We start from the raw sequence: 16,807 nt of genomic DNA on the forward strand, positions 1-16,807 counted from the left end.
AAAATTAATTTTTCCTAAAAAATATGCACATTAAATTTTTTGGTCTGTGTAGTTGTTAATGATGCTCGACTGATTGGTGCATCTCCAGTGTTATTATATTTTACTCTCATGAACCAATCACTGACAGATTATTTGTCAGAGGGATTTTTATAAGAATACTCACAGGAATTGTTGTTTGTATAATTGTTTAACATCTAGTATGTTGCTTTTTGCAGCCCTTATTGTTATAGAATACCTGAATTTTAATCCATAGGCATTGTTAACCCTCTTTAGGTTCACCATCCCCAGGCTGCGTCATCTGTGCCCCAGTAAAACTCTTTTGTTGAAATTTCTGATCGAATTTCAACATAAAAGGTGTGACCGTTGAACAACAAAGTGGTAAAACATCCCCTTTAGAATACAACCATTGCATGATTCTAAGATTTCAAAAGAAAGTCAACTTACACTACAAAGAAATTTAAAGGAACAAATAAATGCTACTGAATCATGCACAGAACTGATAGCTGAGAATTGTTGCAGATGAGCCATATATTTGTGAAATTACAATTTTCTCTATGGGAATAAGATTTATTTGAAAAAGAAATTTTTGGATCCTCAGGAGACCTTGAATCTAAGGAGAAACTGCAGGAGAAATACTCTCTTTGAGGGGGAACAGTATAAAGTAGATATATGGAAATGTTTCTCTTCTTCAGGTCCTTTGCCCAAGCATGGCTTTATATTTATCAACGCCATTGTTTGAAACCTTTTTGTGCTCCACTCCAGAGAGCCCCACTGCTAGATTTACTTGAGTGGTTGAGAGTTTGAGTGGACACAGAACTCACCTGCAGTTCACACCAGGCCACCTCCACCCAGGTGTCCGTGTCCAGGCCTTTGTAGACGGTCTTGAAAGACCCTCTCCCCAACTCAATGTCAAACTTCAGAAAGCGTCCTCCGGGGGAGGTGGACACAGCCTTCATCCCGGGCTCCTCTTCGTTCTCGTCGCTGCCTGCTTTACCTGTAACATCTGATGGACCCGGGTCCGCCTTGGGCCCCGTCTCCAACCTGTCCCCACGCTCCTCATCGGCGCTCACGCTTTCCGTGGCGCTGTCCTTCAGCCCCACCTGTCTCTCCGTGCTGGAGGTCTCTGAAAGCAGAGCCCGGGTCCGACTCCGATCCACTATAGTCCGGAGGTCGATGTTGGGCACCGGGCTGCTGCTGACGAGATCCGATGTATCCAGCGGCTGCTCGTCGTGGTCCGACACCCACAGACTCCGGCGGATGAACCTGCGGCGGCCCAGCCCCTGGTACTCCGTGGAGGGGTAGGAGCTGGGGTCGCTGGCCCCGCGGAGCGCTGCGTTCTGGATGTTGACATTGTGGTCCATTCCATTCTCATACACATGCCTGCACGCGTTTGCGTTAATGTCCGAGTCTAGGTTAGGAGTTGAGGAAAACGTGGATCCGAGCGGCGGATCTTTGCTGGAAATGTCAGCTGAATTCATCCCCCTTTAGATTGTCAAGACACTAACCGGCGACATGGTGCAGGAAGGGCTGGGGAGCGTGCTCCTCTCCCGACTACGTAGGGTAGTTTGCAGCCTACCTGCACTTGCAGTGACGCAGTTGGCCAGCTCAGCTCAGGATGAGTGGCCTAATGTCTTGAATTTGTTCAGGACGTCGCTCGTTCTCCTGAAGGCGTGCAGGTCGGAGGATGCACGCATTGCTCCACGCCACCTCACGCCTCCCAAACCACCTGACTGCAACACTTCAGCCTGATGTCATCGCCGACCGGAGCTCACTGAATCCCCTTCATCCACCTTGCATCAGGTTCCCGCTCCAACAAAACGTTCCTCAAGCGAATCCTCCCCGGCCTATAGACCAGGATGTTGAAACTGTGCCATGCACCAGCCGCTGCGAAGACACATCACGGGACAGAGAAAGTGCGCAGCGGTCTGTCCTCCCTCTCCCCATCCCGCACTCTGACTCACTGAAATCAGCGGCTGACGCGATTCTGCTCCGACAAGTGAGAGCTAAGCATAATTCTCAAGAAAACAATCCGCACGCACTTTTGTTTTCTGTCCCTTCAGAGCCGTCCTGCAGCAGAGTAGCGGATGGACAGAAGCGCTTATGAGATTATGCTCACTGCGGCACAGGTCGGATCAGGCAGCCGTCCGCGCATCTCTGGACCAGCTGATGTTGCCACCCTTGTCTTGCCGGGTTCATCCTCCTATTCTCTCGCTTTCTTTCTTTGAAGGTTTGGGGAGGAATCAGTTGCACGACGCAACCCACGCCCCTAGCAACAACACGTATCCAATAACTCGGCACGCTTTTAGCCAGCACCCTTACCCTCCTCTTGTGAGAGGGTCTGAGTGGACCGCACAACTGTCCGCCCTCTTCGTGACGCGATAAGCCTCCAAAGGGAGGATGATTAAAAGCCTAACAAAAGGGATGACATGGACTAATAATCTAGTCTCTAAAAGCCTTTAAAGTATTCAAATTCCTTGGATTTAAATATTTTGTCACTGTTGCCACTCTACACCTCAAAGTGTTTTCTTGGAACTTTGTGACAGACAAAAGCTGCAGACCAACGAATACAATGTCAAGCAAACCTGTTAAGACATGACAAGGAGGGACTTAAATCAACAAGGCAGCCAAAACCCAGACTCTGGAGGAGCCACACTAATTCACAACTCGGGTGGGAGAATCTGTACAGGACAACTTTTAGTTTTCTAAAAAAAATATGACCTTTGTGTAAGAATGTCAAGAAAGGAATTGATTAATAAAAGCAAGTTTTAGAGAATACTACAAACATGGGAAAGTATTAGATTTAACCATGAGACAAAAAAAAAGCCAAACTTCTTGGCCTATGTGTGAAGGAAAAGCAATCCCACATATCCCACTGATTGCACCATTCCCACAGTGAAACATGGAGGTGGTGGCATCATGCCGAGGGGCTGTCTTATCGGTAAGGACAAGAAAGGTGGATACATCTGATGGAGCTGAATGCAGGACTGGATGAAAGCTTTTTGATGGCAAAAAAATAGACTGTGGTGGAATTTCACATTCTTACAATGACCCTAAGAACACAACCACAATTATAGACTGATTTCAGTACAAACATGTTCAGATGTTTGAGTGGCCCAGTCGAAGTGCCGACCCAAACCTTGAATTTATGCAGAGGCTTGAAAATTGATTGCGACAGATACTCTCGATCCAATCTGACTGAGCTGCAGCTCATGCAAAGAAAAATGGGCAACATGTAATTCTATAGATGTGCAAAGCTGGTAGAGATATACCTCAAAGAGTCGCAGCTGCAATTACAGCAAAACTGTGGAATATGCATATTCTCAGATTCATATTTGTAGAAGATATTTTAAATCATATATTCTTTTCCTTCTGTTCCATAATTCTGCATGACTTTGTGCTGGTCGACTTTGTGCTGTACTTTTTACATTTAGATTTACATTTTGAAATTTTACATTTCTAAATGTGAAAAATTCCAATTTTACATGTGAAAATCTTTGTATGAAAAGAGACCTGCATTTCATGTCCACCCAGGTAAGAGGCCTCTGGCGTCTGATACATCTGCATGCAGTGGCTCTTGAAAATCTAACACCAGCTGCAGAGTTTGCATTGATCTCTTAAGGCAGAGGATGTTCCTGTTGCTTGTGCATCTTTTTCTCTGTTGCACTTTTCCCCTTCCACCTAACTTTCCAGGAATACGTTTGGATCAGCTTCTTTATCAGTTTCTGATAAACCAAGTTTTTGTTTCTATTAGCTGTAGCAGAAGCAATAAAACTATTTTTAAAAAACCGAAATAGACTCTCAAAACATATACTTGCATGTGTAATACAGTATATAATTTGAATGGAACACGCGCTTCATTTTAAAATATGTGTACTTTTGTAATACCGCAGATGTAACGCTAGATGTCAGCAAAACCCCGCCCGAAATTATCCAGTAAAGTTTCCAATGAGTAATCCACGTTTTGTCCGGCCTCTAAAACATTACATCAGCATCTTATTTGAGGACCATTTCGGAAAGTATCCTAAAATTATCCCATCCTATAAAAAAAATACCATCAGGAAGTTGTCACTTCTGAAAGCAGCACACAGCTTGCTGAGAACCGCCGCCTCGCGTTGTGTTGGAGGGGTGGTTTAGGGGTAGTTGATTAAACCACCCCTCCCATCTTCCTCAAAGCAGCGGGGCATTTTATAAGTAGACTAGCCGAGACGTTGTGCGAGAACCTACGGCGATCCACTGAGTGAAGCCCACGTTGAAGCTACATGATCGACCTTTTCTGTCAGGATACAGAGATACGACATGGCTACTGAGAGTATAGCAATGAACGGAGATGCTGACCGAAGCGACGAGACGGGGGTAAGACATCCTGTTATTACAGGGCAACAAATCTCTCCATGTTCAATTCAGCCAATGTTCTGTTCAGTGAACCATTGATCCCCACCGGGGGAAAAATAATAAACAACAACAACAACAAAGAAAACGGAATATTGGTCGTTTTACAGATAAAAAAAATGTAACTTTGGGAGAGGTTTTTCCTCATCCTTCGTCCGCACGGTCAAGCTTGATACTATAGAAAAATGAAAACAAGATTAATTTAAAGTGTTTTGAGTCCACGTATAGAAAATAGAATTTAGAGTTTAGAATTTCATAACATGCAATTGTAAGCGCTTTCGACTTTTTTCGTAGTCACGTTTCAGGGTGATTTAACTTTCTTTCTCTACTCTGTTGAGGATCAAATTACACTTAATGACAGATGAGACGGGGCATTGTGCCTGCAGTGTGCAGTCACTACTCTGAGAGGGATCAGGTGGGTTAAACAATGACCCAACCAACTTAACCCCCATCCACTGACCCAAATCTGGAAAAATGTGACTTTCAACAAAACATCTTTGTTCTGAAAGTGTGTAAACTTATTCTAACTTTGGACTTGGTGTTACCTTTTGTAAATGGTCTTTATTTATAAAGTAAGTTTGATCAAAAAGCTTATTTGTATTCATTTTAAAATATATATATATATATATTTGTACTTCTTTGCGACTTTACTTTGCTTCATAGTTTCTTTTAAGCTCCACTTCCTTCCCTTTTTTCATTTCTTCTACAAATTGTCTGAAACAAATTTTATGCACATTTTCTTCTGGTAAGTATTCCATACTTTTCCACTTCCCAGTCCACTGAGCTTAAACATTAGCATTTGTTAATGCTTGTTTAAAATTGTAGCAAAGTTTTCTACAGTTGGCTTTAAATATTTAATTGGAGGAATAAAAAAACTGAAACTAGAAGGAAAAACCTGAAAAGGGGGTGTAATTAAGATACAGTATAGAGGAAAGGCAAATGACCACAAGGATATGATAAACATTAATGTGGGATTAATTCTGGAAACGGAAGTAGCTGACATTTAAACACAGAGTATTTCACATGAAATAAAACATGTCACATAAAATCCAAATCAAATAGCTCCATTGTGCTAAACTGATGTAACCATAATTGCAACAGGGGAATTATTATCTGTTTATAGCATTTTGGCCTTTTATACTGCACAAAAAATGTAAGGTCACAGAAGACTAAAAGTTTTTTGTGTTCCATTATAAAGGGGTGTTCTCTTCTCATGATGAGGTCGTGAGAAGAAATAAGTTTCTAATAATGATAAGTGCAATCTGACAGTAATTCTAGACAGATGAGGAGATGGAAAGAGAGTGGAGACGGTTCTCACTGATACCTGAATGTGGTGAATTTCAGGAGTGATAGCAGCAGTAAATAATGAGGTTTACATTTTGTAGGTCAGCACTTGCCAAAAAAGCACATTTTCAAGACGATCAAGTAAAACAAAAAAGAAAAAAGTACTTAAGAAGTTTGAGTTGGGATTGAAGTGGAAAAATTCTTTCAAATCTTATCTTTATAGACGTGTCTGTTTTATGTCCTTTGCCAGTATGCATGTAAGCGGTTTTCTAATGGCACGTAGTGCAAGACGCAGGTGTATTTGAAATGTCTGATGACGTAGGTGGTAACCACAGAGTGCAGGAAAGGTTCAAAGTGTCTATGCATCAAGTTGCTTTGTTATTTTCTATTATTGACATAAGTTTTCCCACTTGTGCTTTCTTTTCCAATATATACATATATATATATATATATATATATTTGTGTATGTGTGTCAGGACAGGATGTGGTTTTAACTGAAGTGTATAAGATTTGTATGCAGCTGTACTTGGAGGCTCTGCTCTTCTCTGCTGGTCTTTCTTAAGTGACAAAGCCTTTTGAACGCTTTAGGCCTTTGAAATGAAACATTTAAAGACAAAGATCGATCTATCTAATTTTTTAACAGTTTCTCTACCCTTTTGTTAATAATTTCCATAGTAGAATGAAAACAGGTTTAAATAAGAATTTTCTCCTACATTTCTATCCTTCTCGGATACTTACTGGTCCGCCAAGACTGGAGCCAAAATCATAGCAGGCATGTGATGTACTCACAACATAATTACCGCCTAACATCACTGAAGTTAGGGGTTTTCTGTACCATCTTGATATTTATGACAGATTTTTTAAGTAATAATGTTCATAATGTTCTCTCACTGTTTGGAAAAGTCTGGAATTTTATTTTCCTTTCTTGGAAAGTTATTGTTGTATTTTCAGCCTTTATTCCACATCTTATTGTTGTAATGTTTATTTTGTTCTTCTTATTTGTTCCTTTCCTAACTTCTTCTTCTTTCTGTCTGTATTTCTTCTTTTCTTTGTTTATTTCTTTCTTTGCCTTTGCTTTCCATTTCTACTTTCTTTTTCAGGTTCCTTATTTAAAGCCTGACCACTGTGTATATCTACCATAAAGTCCATAAAGTCAACTTCAGTATTTTATGTTTTTTTTTTTTTTTTAACCCCTCCAGGGGGTCGACAGACTTGAGGCCTCCAAATGTGGGTCGCGCTAACCACTACGCCACGCCCAGTATTTTATGTTTTAAAATGAAGATAAAGGACTGAGAACTCAAAAATGTACAATTCTTACATGATTACAGAAGTCAGCCTAGATATGAATAGCAATTATCATTTGCTTATGTTCTCTACTGTTAGGTTTGGACCCTCACTGTGGGTCCTGAAACACACGAGGCGTCCCTCCAGTACAATAATAACATTATGGTTGAAAGGACATTGAGCAGTCACACTGCCAGTGTTTACTTAATGAATGTTTGTACTCTGCGACCGAATCAGAAGTCTCTGTAACGGTTAGTCTGCAGGCTGGAAGTTGAAATCCTGATTAACTTCAGGATTTCAACTTCAACTTCATATTCTACTGCTGTTTAGAATATTTGGGCTAATGAAGCCTATCAGAATCTCTAAAGTACTAATAAAAACATTGTGTTTGATAGTGGAAAAGCCTGGATATGTACTAGCAACGTTTCAGAAGGAAAGAGTGATTATAGCTGGTGGCATGTTGTGGCCCTCATGACACCCTGTGTTGGTTTACCACAAAAGCATCTTTTTTTTTTTCTTCTGTGGCCTGACGTTACAGTTGCAGAAAGAGGAATAGCGGTGAACCTCAGAGGTTCAGAGGGGGATGTTGCCAATGTGGGTAGAACAAGGACAGTGACCCAAATAAAAACTGACTCTACTGAAATACAGTATGATATCAGGGGTGTTTACGAAGTGTTTGATACTTGCTTATTCATCCGTATCTGAGGTATCAAGCCTTTCAAATAAAGTACATCTATGACCTCTTCAGTGACCTCCCATAGCTTTGTTTTACCTATTACTGAGCCATGTTCATGACCTTCTAAATGCTGCTTTTCAGCAAAAGAGAAGTTTCACTTCTGTTAAGTTTTTCAACTGCAAACAAAACTTCAGGAAGTGTTTGATTCTGATTTTTTTTTTTTTTTTTTACAATTACACTCATCAACCTTGTTAATTTTCTTTTCTCCCTAAAGAATTTGATTTAATTTACAAAAAAACAAACTTAAAGTATTGATGATTTACTGCAATGACTATCACATGTTTGCATCTACACTTACTATATTTATCAGGAGTGCTCTTCATAGAAACAACCTGCATTTCTATGTGTTGTGAGAAGTTGACTAACTTTGTGCTTGCACACACTTCTTCCTCTGGCCAGTTATATTTTGTCATGACAAAGAAGATCAGAAAGTTTTTGATGAAAGTAAATTTCCAGTATAATGTCATAATTTTTCCAGATGAAGTAACTTTTTTAAGAATCGATTTTACACAAGTAGGAGTAAAAGTGAAACCTTAACAATGCACTGAGGGTAAATTCCAACATTTATTAAGGGCTCATCTAGAGCAAGGTTGAACTGAAATCTGCACAGATAACTAATCAGTTTTGTATTCCTGTTGAAAATCATTTGTTAATAAAATGGAAAAAGAATTACAGAAGCCTAAATCTGATGTCAGGGATTGCTTTCGTTTTCAGGTCTTTCATCGGGATAAACCGCATCGTGCGGCGGCGCGGACCCCTTAACATGAACCATTATGCCAACAAGAAGAGCGCAGCAGAGAGCATGCTGGATGTGGCCCTGCTGATGGCAAACGCCTCGCAGCTGAAGGCCGTTCTCGAGCACGGACCGAGCTTCACCTTCTACGTTCCCCTCATCACTCTCCTCAGCATCTCTCTCATCTTGCAGATAGTGGTGGGAGTTATGCTCATCTTTATAGGTAAGCTGGGGATTTTTGTTGCCTTGTTTCCATTTAATCAAGTTGTCATTAGATATATTTCTCTTTATCAATTGAAGATGTTTATAAGAAGGCAATTAATGTTAACATACATGGCTCTGAAAATGTATGTGAAGCTATAAATTTCTTGCTTTTCCTTTCAACAAACATTTTAATGTCAGCCAAAGTTAGCTTGATTAAAGCTAAAAAGACAGTTTTCCGAGGACACAATGCTTAAAGTCTCAATTGAATCCAAGTCTGAACTTTAACTAGGTCACTCCAACACCTCATGGTGTTTTTTTAAGCAATTCAGAGGGTGACATGCCTATGTGATTTGGAGAACCATCATGCTTTACAACCCAAGTCTGTTGAAGCTTAAGGTCACAAACTAAAGCCCAGACTCTGTCCTTTAGGATATTCTAATAGAACAGGATTCATGTTTCTATCAATTACAGCAAATTTAATAAAACAGGATTCATGTTTCTATCAATTACAGCAAATTTAATAAAACAGGATTCATGTTTCTATCAATTACAGCAAATTTTCCAGGTTCAAAAAAAGCAAATCAGCCCCAAGCCATCACACCACCACCATCATGTTTGACTATTGAAGTGAACTGATTTGAAAACTGAATTGGACATTTATCCTAGTTAACATCTAAAATCAAAAACTGTTTTATGAACTAAGTCATGTAGGTGAAGAAAAGAAAAGGCACAAACAGAAAAAAAATGTGTAGCAACACACAGAGGTTTACTCTCAAACCTAAACACAAAAAAATCTAATAAACAACAAATTAAAAGAATTTTGAATAAATTTAATCAGTAAATGAAAGATTGCTTGGAACATATGTTTTTTATTAACAACTTAATAAGGAATTTGGGTTCAAATAGAGATAACCAGAGTGGTTATGTCCTGAGAATTAAGCTAAATAAATACAGTTTACCACCTGGCATGAGCCAGTAAGAAATTCTCACATTATGACAAACAGGACTAAAAATATCACAGTTGAATGTTTGACATTATTCCCACAAAAAGTGTGTAAATGCTTTTATTTGAAATAGAGAAGCAAAAATTATTCTTAATTCTAAATGTTGGTCAATCCTGAAATTTTATTTATTAATTGCTACAGCAGTTAAGTTAAAAAAATTTTATCTATTGCTATTTTTGACTGCAATACATAAACTAAACCAAATATACAGAAGAGACACCTGCTGAACTTTGCAGTTGTTTTCAAGAACTTAATACATAATTTAGCTTTCAGCTCTTTTATTCTTTAGAGTATGAATCAGAGGAGAACAGGTTGATATTAGCTGGTTAATTGGTAAGGCTATCTGCTCCTGTACACAGCCTCATAAACATGCTCCTGAGCATTGATGTTATGTAATATTTTCAAGTTTGTGTGTCACTGAATTTTAGATTTTAATTTACTACAAGTCATAATCATCAAAATAACAAGAAATTAAGCAATGACATATTTCACTTTATTTGTTATGATTATAAAATAATGTAAGTTTAACTTTCTGAAGTCAGTGACAAAAAAAATAAACATTTTCACAATAAGTTTTTGAGCAGTATATACAGAGGTGGTTTTATTTAATGTTATGACTGATCTTACTTTGCTAACCTGTTAGTCACAAATACCTGGGTGTAAATTAATTGACAAAAATTTCCTTGCTTTTAGTTTTAGTGACTCTGGCTGGTTGTGAACCCACCACAGCCTCCCGTCCTGCTCTTTCCTTATCTTATCCTAACAGGAAAAAAAAATACTATGTTGGGGGAGAGGAAGTGTTTATAGAAACTTAACAGGAAGTGGTCACCTTTACTGTGAGCTAGTTCTAATTTGAAAGAGTTCTGTATAGTATTGGCTGCATGTAATCACAGGAGACCTGGAGCAGTAAAAGGGAAGTGGAAGCACAGGCTCATCCTCTGCTTAAAACGGATCCACATGTTGGATTCCCAGACTAATGAGGCATGTCATCTCCCTCTGGAGGAGTTGGATAATTATTCCCCATTGGCAGGGCTGTCAGCTGGTGTTAATGTTTATCAAATCCTTCATAAATGATTACTTCAAAGATATGAAAGGAAAATGCCGGTCACTGGGTGCTGCCCCCTAGTGGGAAAATGTAGTTTCTCCAGCTCAGTATAAGCAAAATGTTATGCTTTTTTTTTTCTTTTTTTCCAGTTAAGTGGAATCTGAACGATGAAAGCATGCATCACAAGCTGGACATCTTGGAAAGCTGTGTCATGGCCTTCATCTTTGTCATAGTGGTGGTCAACGTCTTCATCACAGCCTTCGGCGTCCAGCAGCCCCACTCGCGAGATTCACCGCCTTCTTGACGTGTTCGCGGCTCATCAAGACATCATGATTTTTTATTATTTACAAGTTAAATGGCCATTTTGTATAATTGGCTGCTATTGTCTGACTGTGTGTGTTTTGAAGAAAAATAAGTAGTTAGTTCTTATTTTCTCATCAGTTACTGGTGCAAAAAGACTATAAGACACAGTCAGTGTGACCATTTCCTGTCATGTTAAAATATTTTTCATATCTGTTGTTGTATGTATGCATGCCTGCTGCTTATTACTGACGGATTATGTAACCTCAGCAAAATTAAAGTAAAATTATTCAAGAGCCCAGAAGGCTTAATGCAGTACCATAGCTTTACTGAAGGAGAGATGTGTAGTTTACAGTTTGAATTTTTTGAATAATGATGTGGTCTTTATGTGCTTTTTCAAGTGCTATGCAAAATGCAATATTTTTGACTGTCTTCCATACATTAGGTCAGTGCTTCCCAAACTTTTCAGTGTCTAACCCACCAAACAGTGGAAGAGGCTTGTGAGCATACAATGTACTGCCTTTTATTTGTTTTTAAGTACTGTTTTTATTTCTTTTAACGGGTATTGCAGACATAAAGTTATGTATTTGTTATTTAGTTTTTGAAGAGAATCTCAAGACCCTGCACTTACTGATTGGGAAGCTGTGCAAAAAAATTATTTGAGTTTATTTACTTCATTGTGCGGTTGCTCTGATTAAATGTTTTATTTACTTTTTTTAAACAAACAAAAAAACAAGAATATTTTACAGCTTTAAATACTTCTATACACTGTGACTGCTCATGTACTATATTTTTAAATAAAACTAGAAAGGTTTTATTTTCTCTCCATTGTTTTTATTTACAAAACAAACCAGAGCTTGTACAAATGATAGTACTTGCAAAAGTAAGGCATTTCTCCAGTAGACACATCTTGATAAAAGAAGACAGTGAATACACAGGATAAAATTTAGCATTTTTCTTAAAGAAAATATTTTAAAATATGTCAAAATTGAGGCCACTCTTGAGCATTAGTTTTTGGAAGACCATCTCATTGGCTTTAATTTCTTAAAAAAGAAAAAAAAAATGTAAATACATAATATTATGATTGTAATTCATTTCTGCATCCTTAATGTTTTGCAGTGTGACCTATTTCACAAAAAATCCACAACAAGATCATACATAGCCATAGGTTAGGAAAATATTGCCTCAATAGCAGTAATCCACCTCTCAAGTCAGGCTTAAATAATACAGGAAGGGTTTGGAGCTTCATTATAAACACTACTATAGTTTCCCTGGAGAACTATATCACAGCGGGCCAACAGGAAAAGTTACAAATTTCCTCTCTGTCAAGAGGAAACAAAGTCAAGGGAAATCAGAAGAGGGCACTTCCTGTCTACAGTTACACATTTTATACAGGAAACACTGGTTCTACCCTTTTGAATGTAGACGTTTAAAATAAGCAGAGAAAATGCTATCCGATAACAAATGAATAAAAAATTTGGTTAGAGATGCCACGAAGTAGGTGGCAATGCCTTAACCGTATATGTGTTGCTGGCCACAAGGGCCAATTCCATCCTTGTCAAGGGGAGTGCTAACCTTCTCTCCTTTCATACAACACGTAAATTCTACGTTTTCCCGTCACTATATAGACACCAACCTTCACCGTCAGTTTCACTTACGGTTCCACTTACTGGGATATGAAGATTACAAAATTGTATTACTTTTACGAAAAAATTCAATCAAAATCAAGATGATTAACAACAAATTTAATAATTTTATTTGTTTCTTTTTACCCTTTTTTCTAGTAACAACTGTACCCATAATGCACTGCGTTAGAACGCGAGATATTATTGGCGGAGAGTATCACGTGATAACTATTCGCGCTTTTACCACATTATTAGTTTAGTAAATACTTCTAGCAATATCTGGATGTATTTAGATTTTCACGCTTTAATTTTTGTTTGCTTGAATATGAGAAACAATTTTTAAAGACCCTATGAAAATCAATACAAGTTTAGTAATGTAGTTTCCTTCATGTCCACAAGATGGTAATCGCGGTACGGAAACAGGTTTGTGACCATCTGTTTTTACTTGGCTTTATGTTATTCATAAAAGTTTTACGCCAGTTTTAGCATTTTTACATATGGTGCCTGGCAAAAGTATCCATGCTGAACTATTCAGTTGAACTATTTTTCATGCTACGACCATACACTTCTTTCTTTTCCACCTGTGTGTAATTTAATTTCTATGAATACAGCTGTCCTGTGAAGGCTTTAGGGGATTGTTAGAGAACATTAGTGAACAACCACAGTAAACTTGGTTAGAGATGCCAAGAAGAGTTGGGTGTAAATCAACATCGCGCATATATAGCAAAGCACTATATTATCTGAAAATTGAAAATGTTTGTCGCAATGCAAACCTACAAAGACAAACAGTTTTTGGCCAACATGCAAAATGTCACAACCAACATGGTGGTAGGAGAATCATTATGCAGTGGGGATACTGTTCTTCAGCAAAAACATGTCAGATGGGTAGAGTTGATGATAGATGGAACAAAAGTCTGGGAGAATGAGAATGAAAACTTGCTAAGGGCTGCAAAAGACACTCATCAGAGGTTCATCTTGAAGGAGACACATAAACATAAACTTGACAATTTATAGTAAGTCTTACACTTCTATCCCATCTCACACAACTTGAGAAACTTGACAAAGAAGAATTAGAAAAATATTTCAATGTCTATGAGTGTAAAGCTGACAAAGATTAGATTTTTATTGGTAGAAAAAAGTTGAAAGTCATTATAAATATAATTATAAACTATATCGTTTTGGTCTGTCATACAGAATTCCAATAAAATATATTATAGTTTGTGGTTGTTCCGAAACATAATATTAAAATGTGGTCTCAATGGACTGTAAATTACATAGAGAAATACATTGAGTACAGACTAAAACCAATAACCTAACATTTATCAGCTCAAACACCAACAAAAAAACGCAGAGGTTGGCACTTTTATTTAAGAATTTATCATCCCTTGATAGTTTTTAATTAGCATAAAATTAGGTAAATTTATGTATAAAAATCATTTACATTATTTTATTGCACAGTATTACCCTCAAGTGTATTCGTCCCTACACCACTTAGCAATATATAAAGTGTGACCTAAGTGTCAAATGTGTCTCCCCTTGTCATTCAGATCAGTAGCAAAAATAATAAGTACTTTGCATAGTTCATAATGTGTACAAAATTAGAAAAAAACAAGGCTTTTTTTTGTAGTGTCAGAAATTCTGAAGCACCAAGTATGGAGATGACCCTTATTACTTCATTATGCCCTCTTCGGTGTACCAAATAAGAACCTCCTGCGCTTTTCTCTTCAAACCGAGGGCGGCCATTCCAAGGGCCCGGCTGCCTCCCGACACTTTAGCGTCTACAAGCAGAAAAAGGAACTTCCTTAACATCAAATCAGTTCATTTAGGTATATGTTGTAATTGGTCATATTAAACAATTTAACTGAAAATAAAATTACCGCCATAGTAATAGAGAAAAGCTATTCCCACAGCAAAGCCGAAACAGCCTAGGAAGAAGAGAGGACCTGCAAAGTGTACATAGGAATACAGAGGTCAGCATTTGGTCAGGTTCTTTCCATGTTAGATAACATACTATATAAATAATACACTTATTACATTATTAAGAGTTGTTTTACTCTGAAGTTTCTAGATATCTTAAAACAAAGGCAATGCAAAAAAAAAAATCATTATAAATATGTAAAATATTGATTTATCAGTCTATAAAATAACTTTTCCGGAAACATAAACAACTTCAGACATTAAATTCTTCTTCAGAAATTTTAAAAAATGGCTGAAATCCATCAGTATGTGGAATACTAGGTCCTCATAACATCACAAGGAATAAAGACAAAAGGCATAGAAATAATTTGGGTGATGAAATATGAGGTTATAAAATGTAGCTGCAGCAAATGCTCGTAAAGTGGAATCCTTGTGTCTCCTAACAACAATGCTGACGCAAACTGAAAATGCTAACAACCCAAACACAGAAAGAAAACCTGCATAGGTGTCACATTACCTCTGTCGTTTAGGACGTTTCTCTGTGAGTAGATCTGTGGACTTGTGAGTGGATTCAAAGAATCTGGGATTTGGATGGAACAAAATATTAAAATGCCTTTTTGAAACATCTAAATAAACTAACTGACATATGACCAAAATAAAAAATTTTTGACAAACCTCTGAGGCGTAGCCGTGTTGGCAAGCTGTAGTATACCTCCTCCACATGGAGGTGGAGCGCTCTGTAAAACTCCCTGCAGGCTTCATCACCTTTCCCCTGTAGATGTGTCAGGAGCTCACCCAGGCGAACGCTTGTTGGTACGTCCAAATTTCTGAACTGATAAACTAAATGTACATACATTTTCTCAGTCATAATCAAACTCTATTTTATGGGCTCTCGTGTCATGCATTCAAATGTTTTAAATATATGTAGAAGGTCTTAAAATAATCACTAATTACCAGTTTTACAGAGGTATATATTAGACATGGTACAGACACACATTTCTTTACTCCCTCTTCTTCGAAATGGAAAACACAACATGCCATAAAGTGAAGCAGAACATGAAATGCCTGCATTAATGTAGCTAAAGGCCTTCATCATGCCCATACCTACAGTCAAAGCAATATTTTAAAAAAGTTTGAAACAACTTTATTGTCACCAGGCACAGTGAGCAGGATAAAGAAGTCAAATAAACCACAGAAGTGAGGCCAGGATTGGCATTTTGGAGTCCCCCAGTGCAATAACAACCAATTATTTTAAGGATTTTGTGTACATTTTCAGTCATGGTGCAAACAACCTGATGTGATGGAGACAGTGAATGCATCAGTGGGACTTACTCTCGTGGCCTCCCTGTCGGTGAGGATCTGCGGGTAGATTCTGTTGAGCTGCAGGATGAGTTTGTCCACCAGCTCTGTGTCCAGTCTCTGCTCAGCTCTGAGGAAGGCAGTGTCCTCCAACAGCTGCTCGCGAAAACTGTCTGTCAGTAGCAGAGAAAAATAAAATTATCCTTCAGCTGTCAGATAGTAAACTAGCTTTCAATGGAAAAAAAAAGAAGCTAAAATTGATTACATTTGACCATTTTCGAAAGCGTTTTTGTAGCGCGTAAAAGTTTCGTCGGGGTATCTGAAAACCTACCGAATTAAGCCTTTACTAATAAAAAGTTCAGACTCGGGCTCCACTTTTGTCAAATGGGTATTTTGAGAACTTTTCAGAAACCAAGACATTGACATTTCACTGTCTTTGACCAAGCGAGACAACGATGGTACTGGTGCGGTAATGGCCGTCATATGTACGTGACGGACAGGGTATAACATTGCAAACGGGAAGATTCGGGATAAAATTAACTTTTATTTCGTTTTATTAGTCAAAGAAAGGCACAAACCTCCCATTGTAGAATGAGTCCCCTCTCTGTCCTCTGTTTGGACACACCCTCTGACGTCATCACGTCGCTAAAGCTGGACCGAACGTCAACGTTCTCCAAAACAGGGAGACCATTTTCAGCACAACAGCCAGAGGGGGAAAACATTTCTGTACATTTCTATAGGCATTTAGTTTTCAAATTAAGCGGATATTCATTTGTTTTTTAGAAAAACCTAAGTCATAATTCCCCCAAAAATTTTGAATACATTTTAATTTAGCAGTACTTTGACTTTCCTTCATCTTGGGATGGTTATTCGGTAAATATTTGTACGTAAGTTTTTGTTCATTATCTATCAGTAGGACTTTTAAAGCAAACCAATTAAAGTGCGAAAAGTCATTTGAAATACTCAACTACTTCAGCAGGTTAGTTC

General features: G+C 38.1%; 3 protein-coding genes and 1 non-coding gene across 4 annotated transcripts in view; 1 reads left to right on the forward strand and 3 right to left on the reverse strand.

Annotated features, from left to right (window-relative positions):
* wnk2 (WNK lysine deficient protein kinase 2) overlaps positions 1-2,444 on the reverse strand; it is a 31,359-nt gene extending 28,915 nt beyond the window's left edge. The window contains 1 exon segment of the mRNA XM_032548343.1: positions 822-2,444. Coding sequence (XP_032404234.1) covers positions 822-1,478 — 657 coding nt within the window. The 5' untranslated portion in view covers positions 1,479-2,444.
* A 1,437-nt stretch (positions 2,445-3,881) lies between these two features.
* ninj1 (ninjurin 1) lies at positions 3,882-11,796 on the forward strand. The gene is made up of 3 exons (XM_032550246.1): positions 3,882-4,353; positions 8,408-8,649; positions 10,829-11,796. The coding sequence occupies exons 1-3, from the start codon at positions 4,328-4,330 to the stop codon at positions 10,981-10,983; spliced, it is 423 nt and encodes a 140-aa protein (XP_032406137.1). The 5' UTR covers positions 3,882-4,327; the 3' UTR covers positions 10,984-11,796.
* Positions 11,797-12,448: 652 nt separating this feature from the next.
* LOC116711267 (U6atac minor spliceosomal RNA) lies at positions 12,449-12,576 on the reverse strand. The gene has a single exon (XR_004337200.1). It is a non-coding gene; the product is annotated as a U6atac minor spliceosomal RNA (small nuclear RNA).
* Positions 12,449-16,485, reverse strand: card19 (caspase recruitment domain family, member 19). The gene is made up of 6 exons (XM_032550245.1): positions 16,399-16,485; positions 15,854-15,993; positions 15,197-15,353; positions 15,039-15,101; positions 14,482-14,547; positions 12,449-14,382 (listed from the first exon to the last, which is right to left on the reverse strand). The coding sequence occupies exons 1-6, from the start codon at positions 16,403-16,405 to the stop codon at positions 14,273-14,275; spliced, it is 543 nt and encodes a 180-aa protein (XP_032406136.1). The 5' UTR covers positions 16,406-16,485; the 3' UTR covers positions 12,449-14,272.
* Between the last annotated feature and the right edge of the window lie 322 nt (positions 16,486-16,807).

This window comes from Xiphophorus hellerii, chromosome 20, assembly GCF_003331165.1.
Source record: "Xiphophorus hellerii strain 12219 chromosome 20, Xiphophorus_hellerii-4.1, whole genome shotgun sequence".
Taxonomy (NCBI): Eukaryota; Metazoa; Chordata; class Actinopteri; order Cyprinodontiformes; family Poeciliidae; genus Xiphophorus; species Xiphophorus hellerii.

Bases quoted from the DNA above. Each gene is read 5' to 3' on its own strand.
- card19 (XM_032550245.1), bottom strand. The intron at 15,102-15,196 runs GTTTGTCAAAAA...TCCAAATCCCAG, and splicing joins AACACGGCTACGCCTCAGAG to ATTCTTTGAATCCACTCACA. The intron at 14,548-15,038 runs GTAATGTGACAC...TACACTTTGCAG, and splicing joins AAACGTCCTAAACGACAGAG to GTCCTCTCTTCTTCCTAGGC.
- ninj1 (XM_032550246.1), top strand. From the start codon at position 4,328: ATGCTGACCGAAGCGACGAGACGGGG. The intron at 4,354-8,407 runs GTAAGACATCCT...TTTCGTTTTCAG, and splicing joins ACCGAAGCGACGAGACGGGG to GTCTTTCATCGGGATAAACC. The intron at 8,650-10,828 runs GTAAGCTGGGGA...CTTTTTTTCCAG, and splicing joins AGTTATGCTCATCTTTATAG to TTAAGTGGAATCTGAACGAT.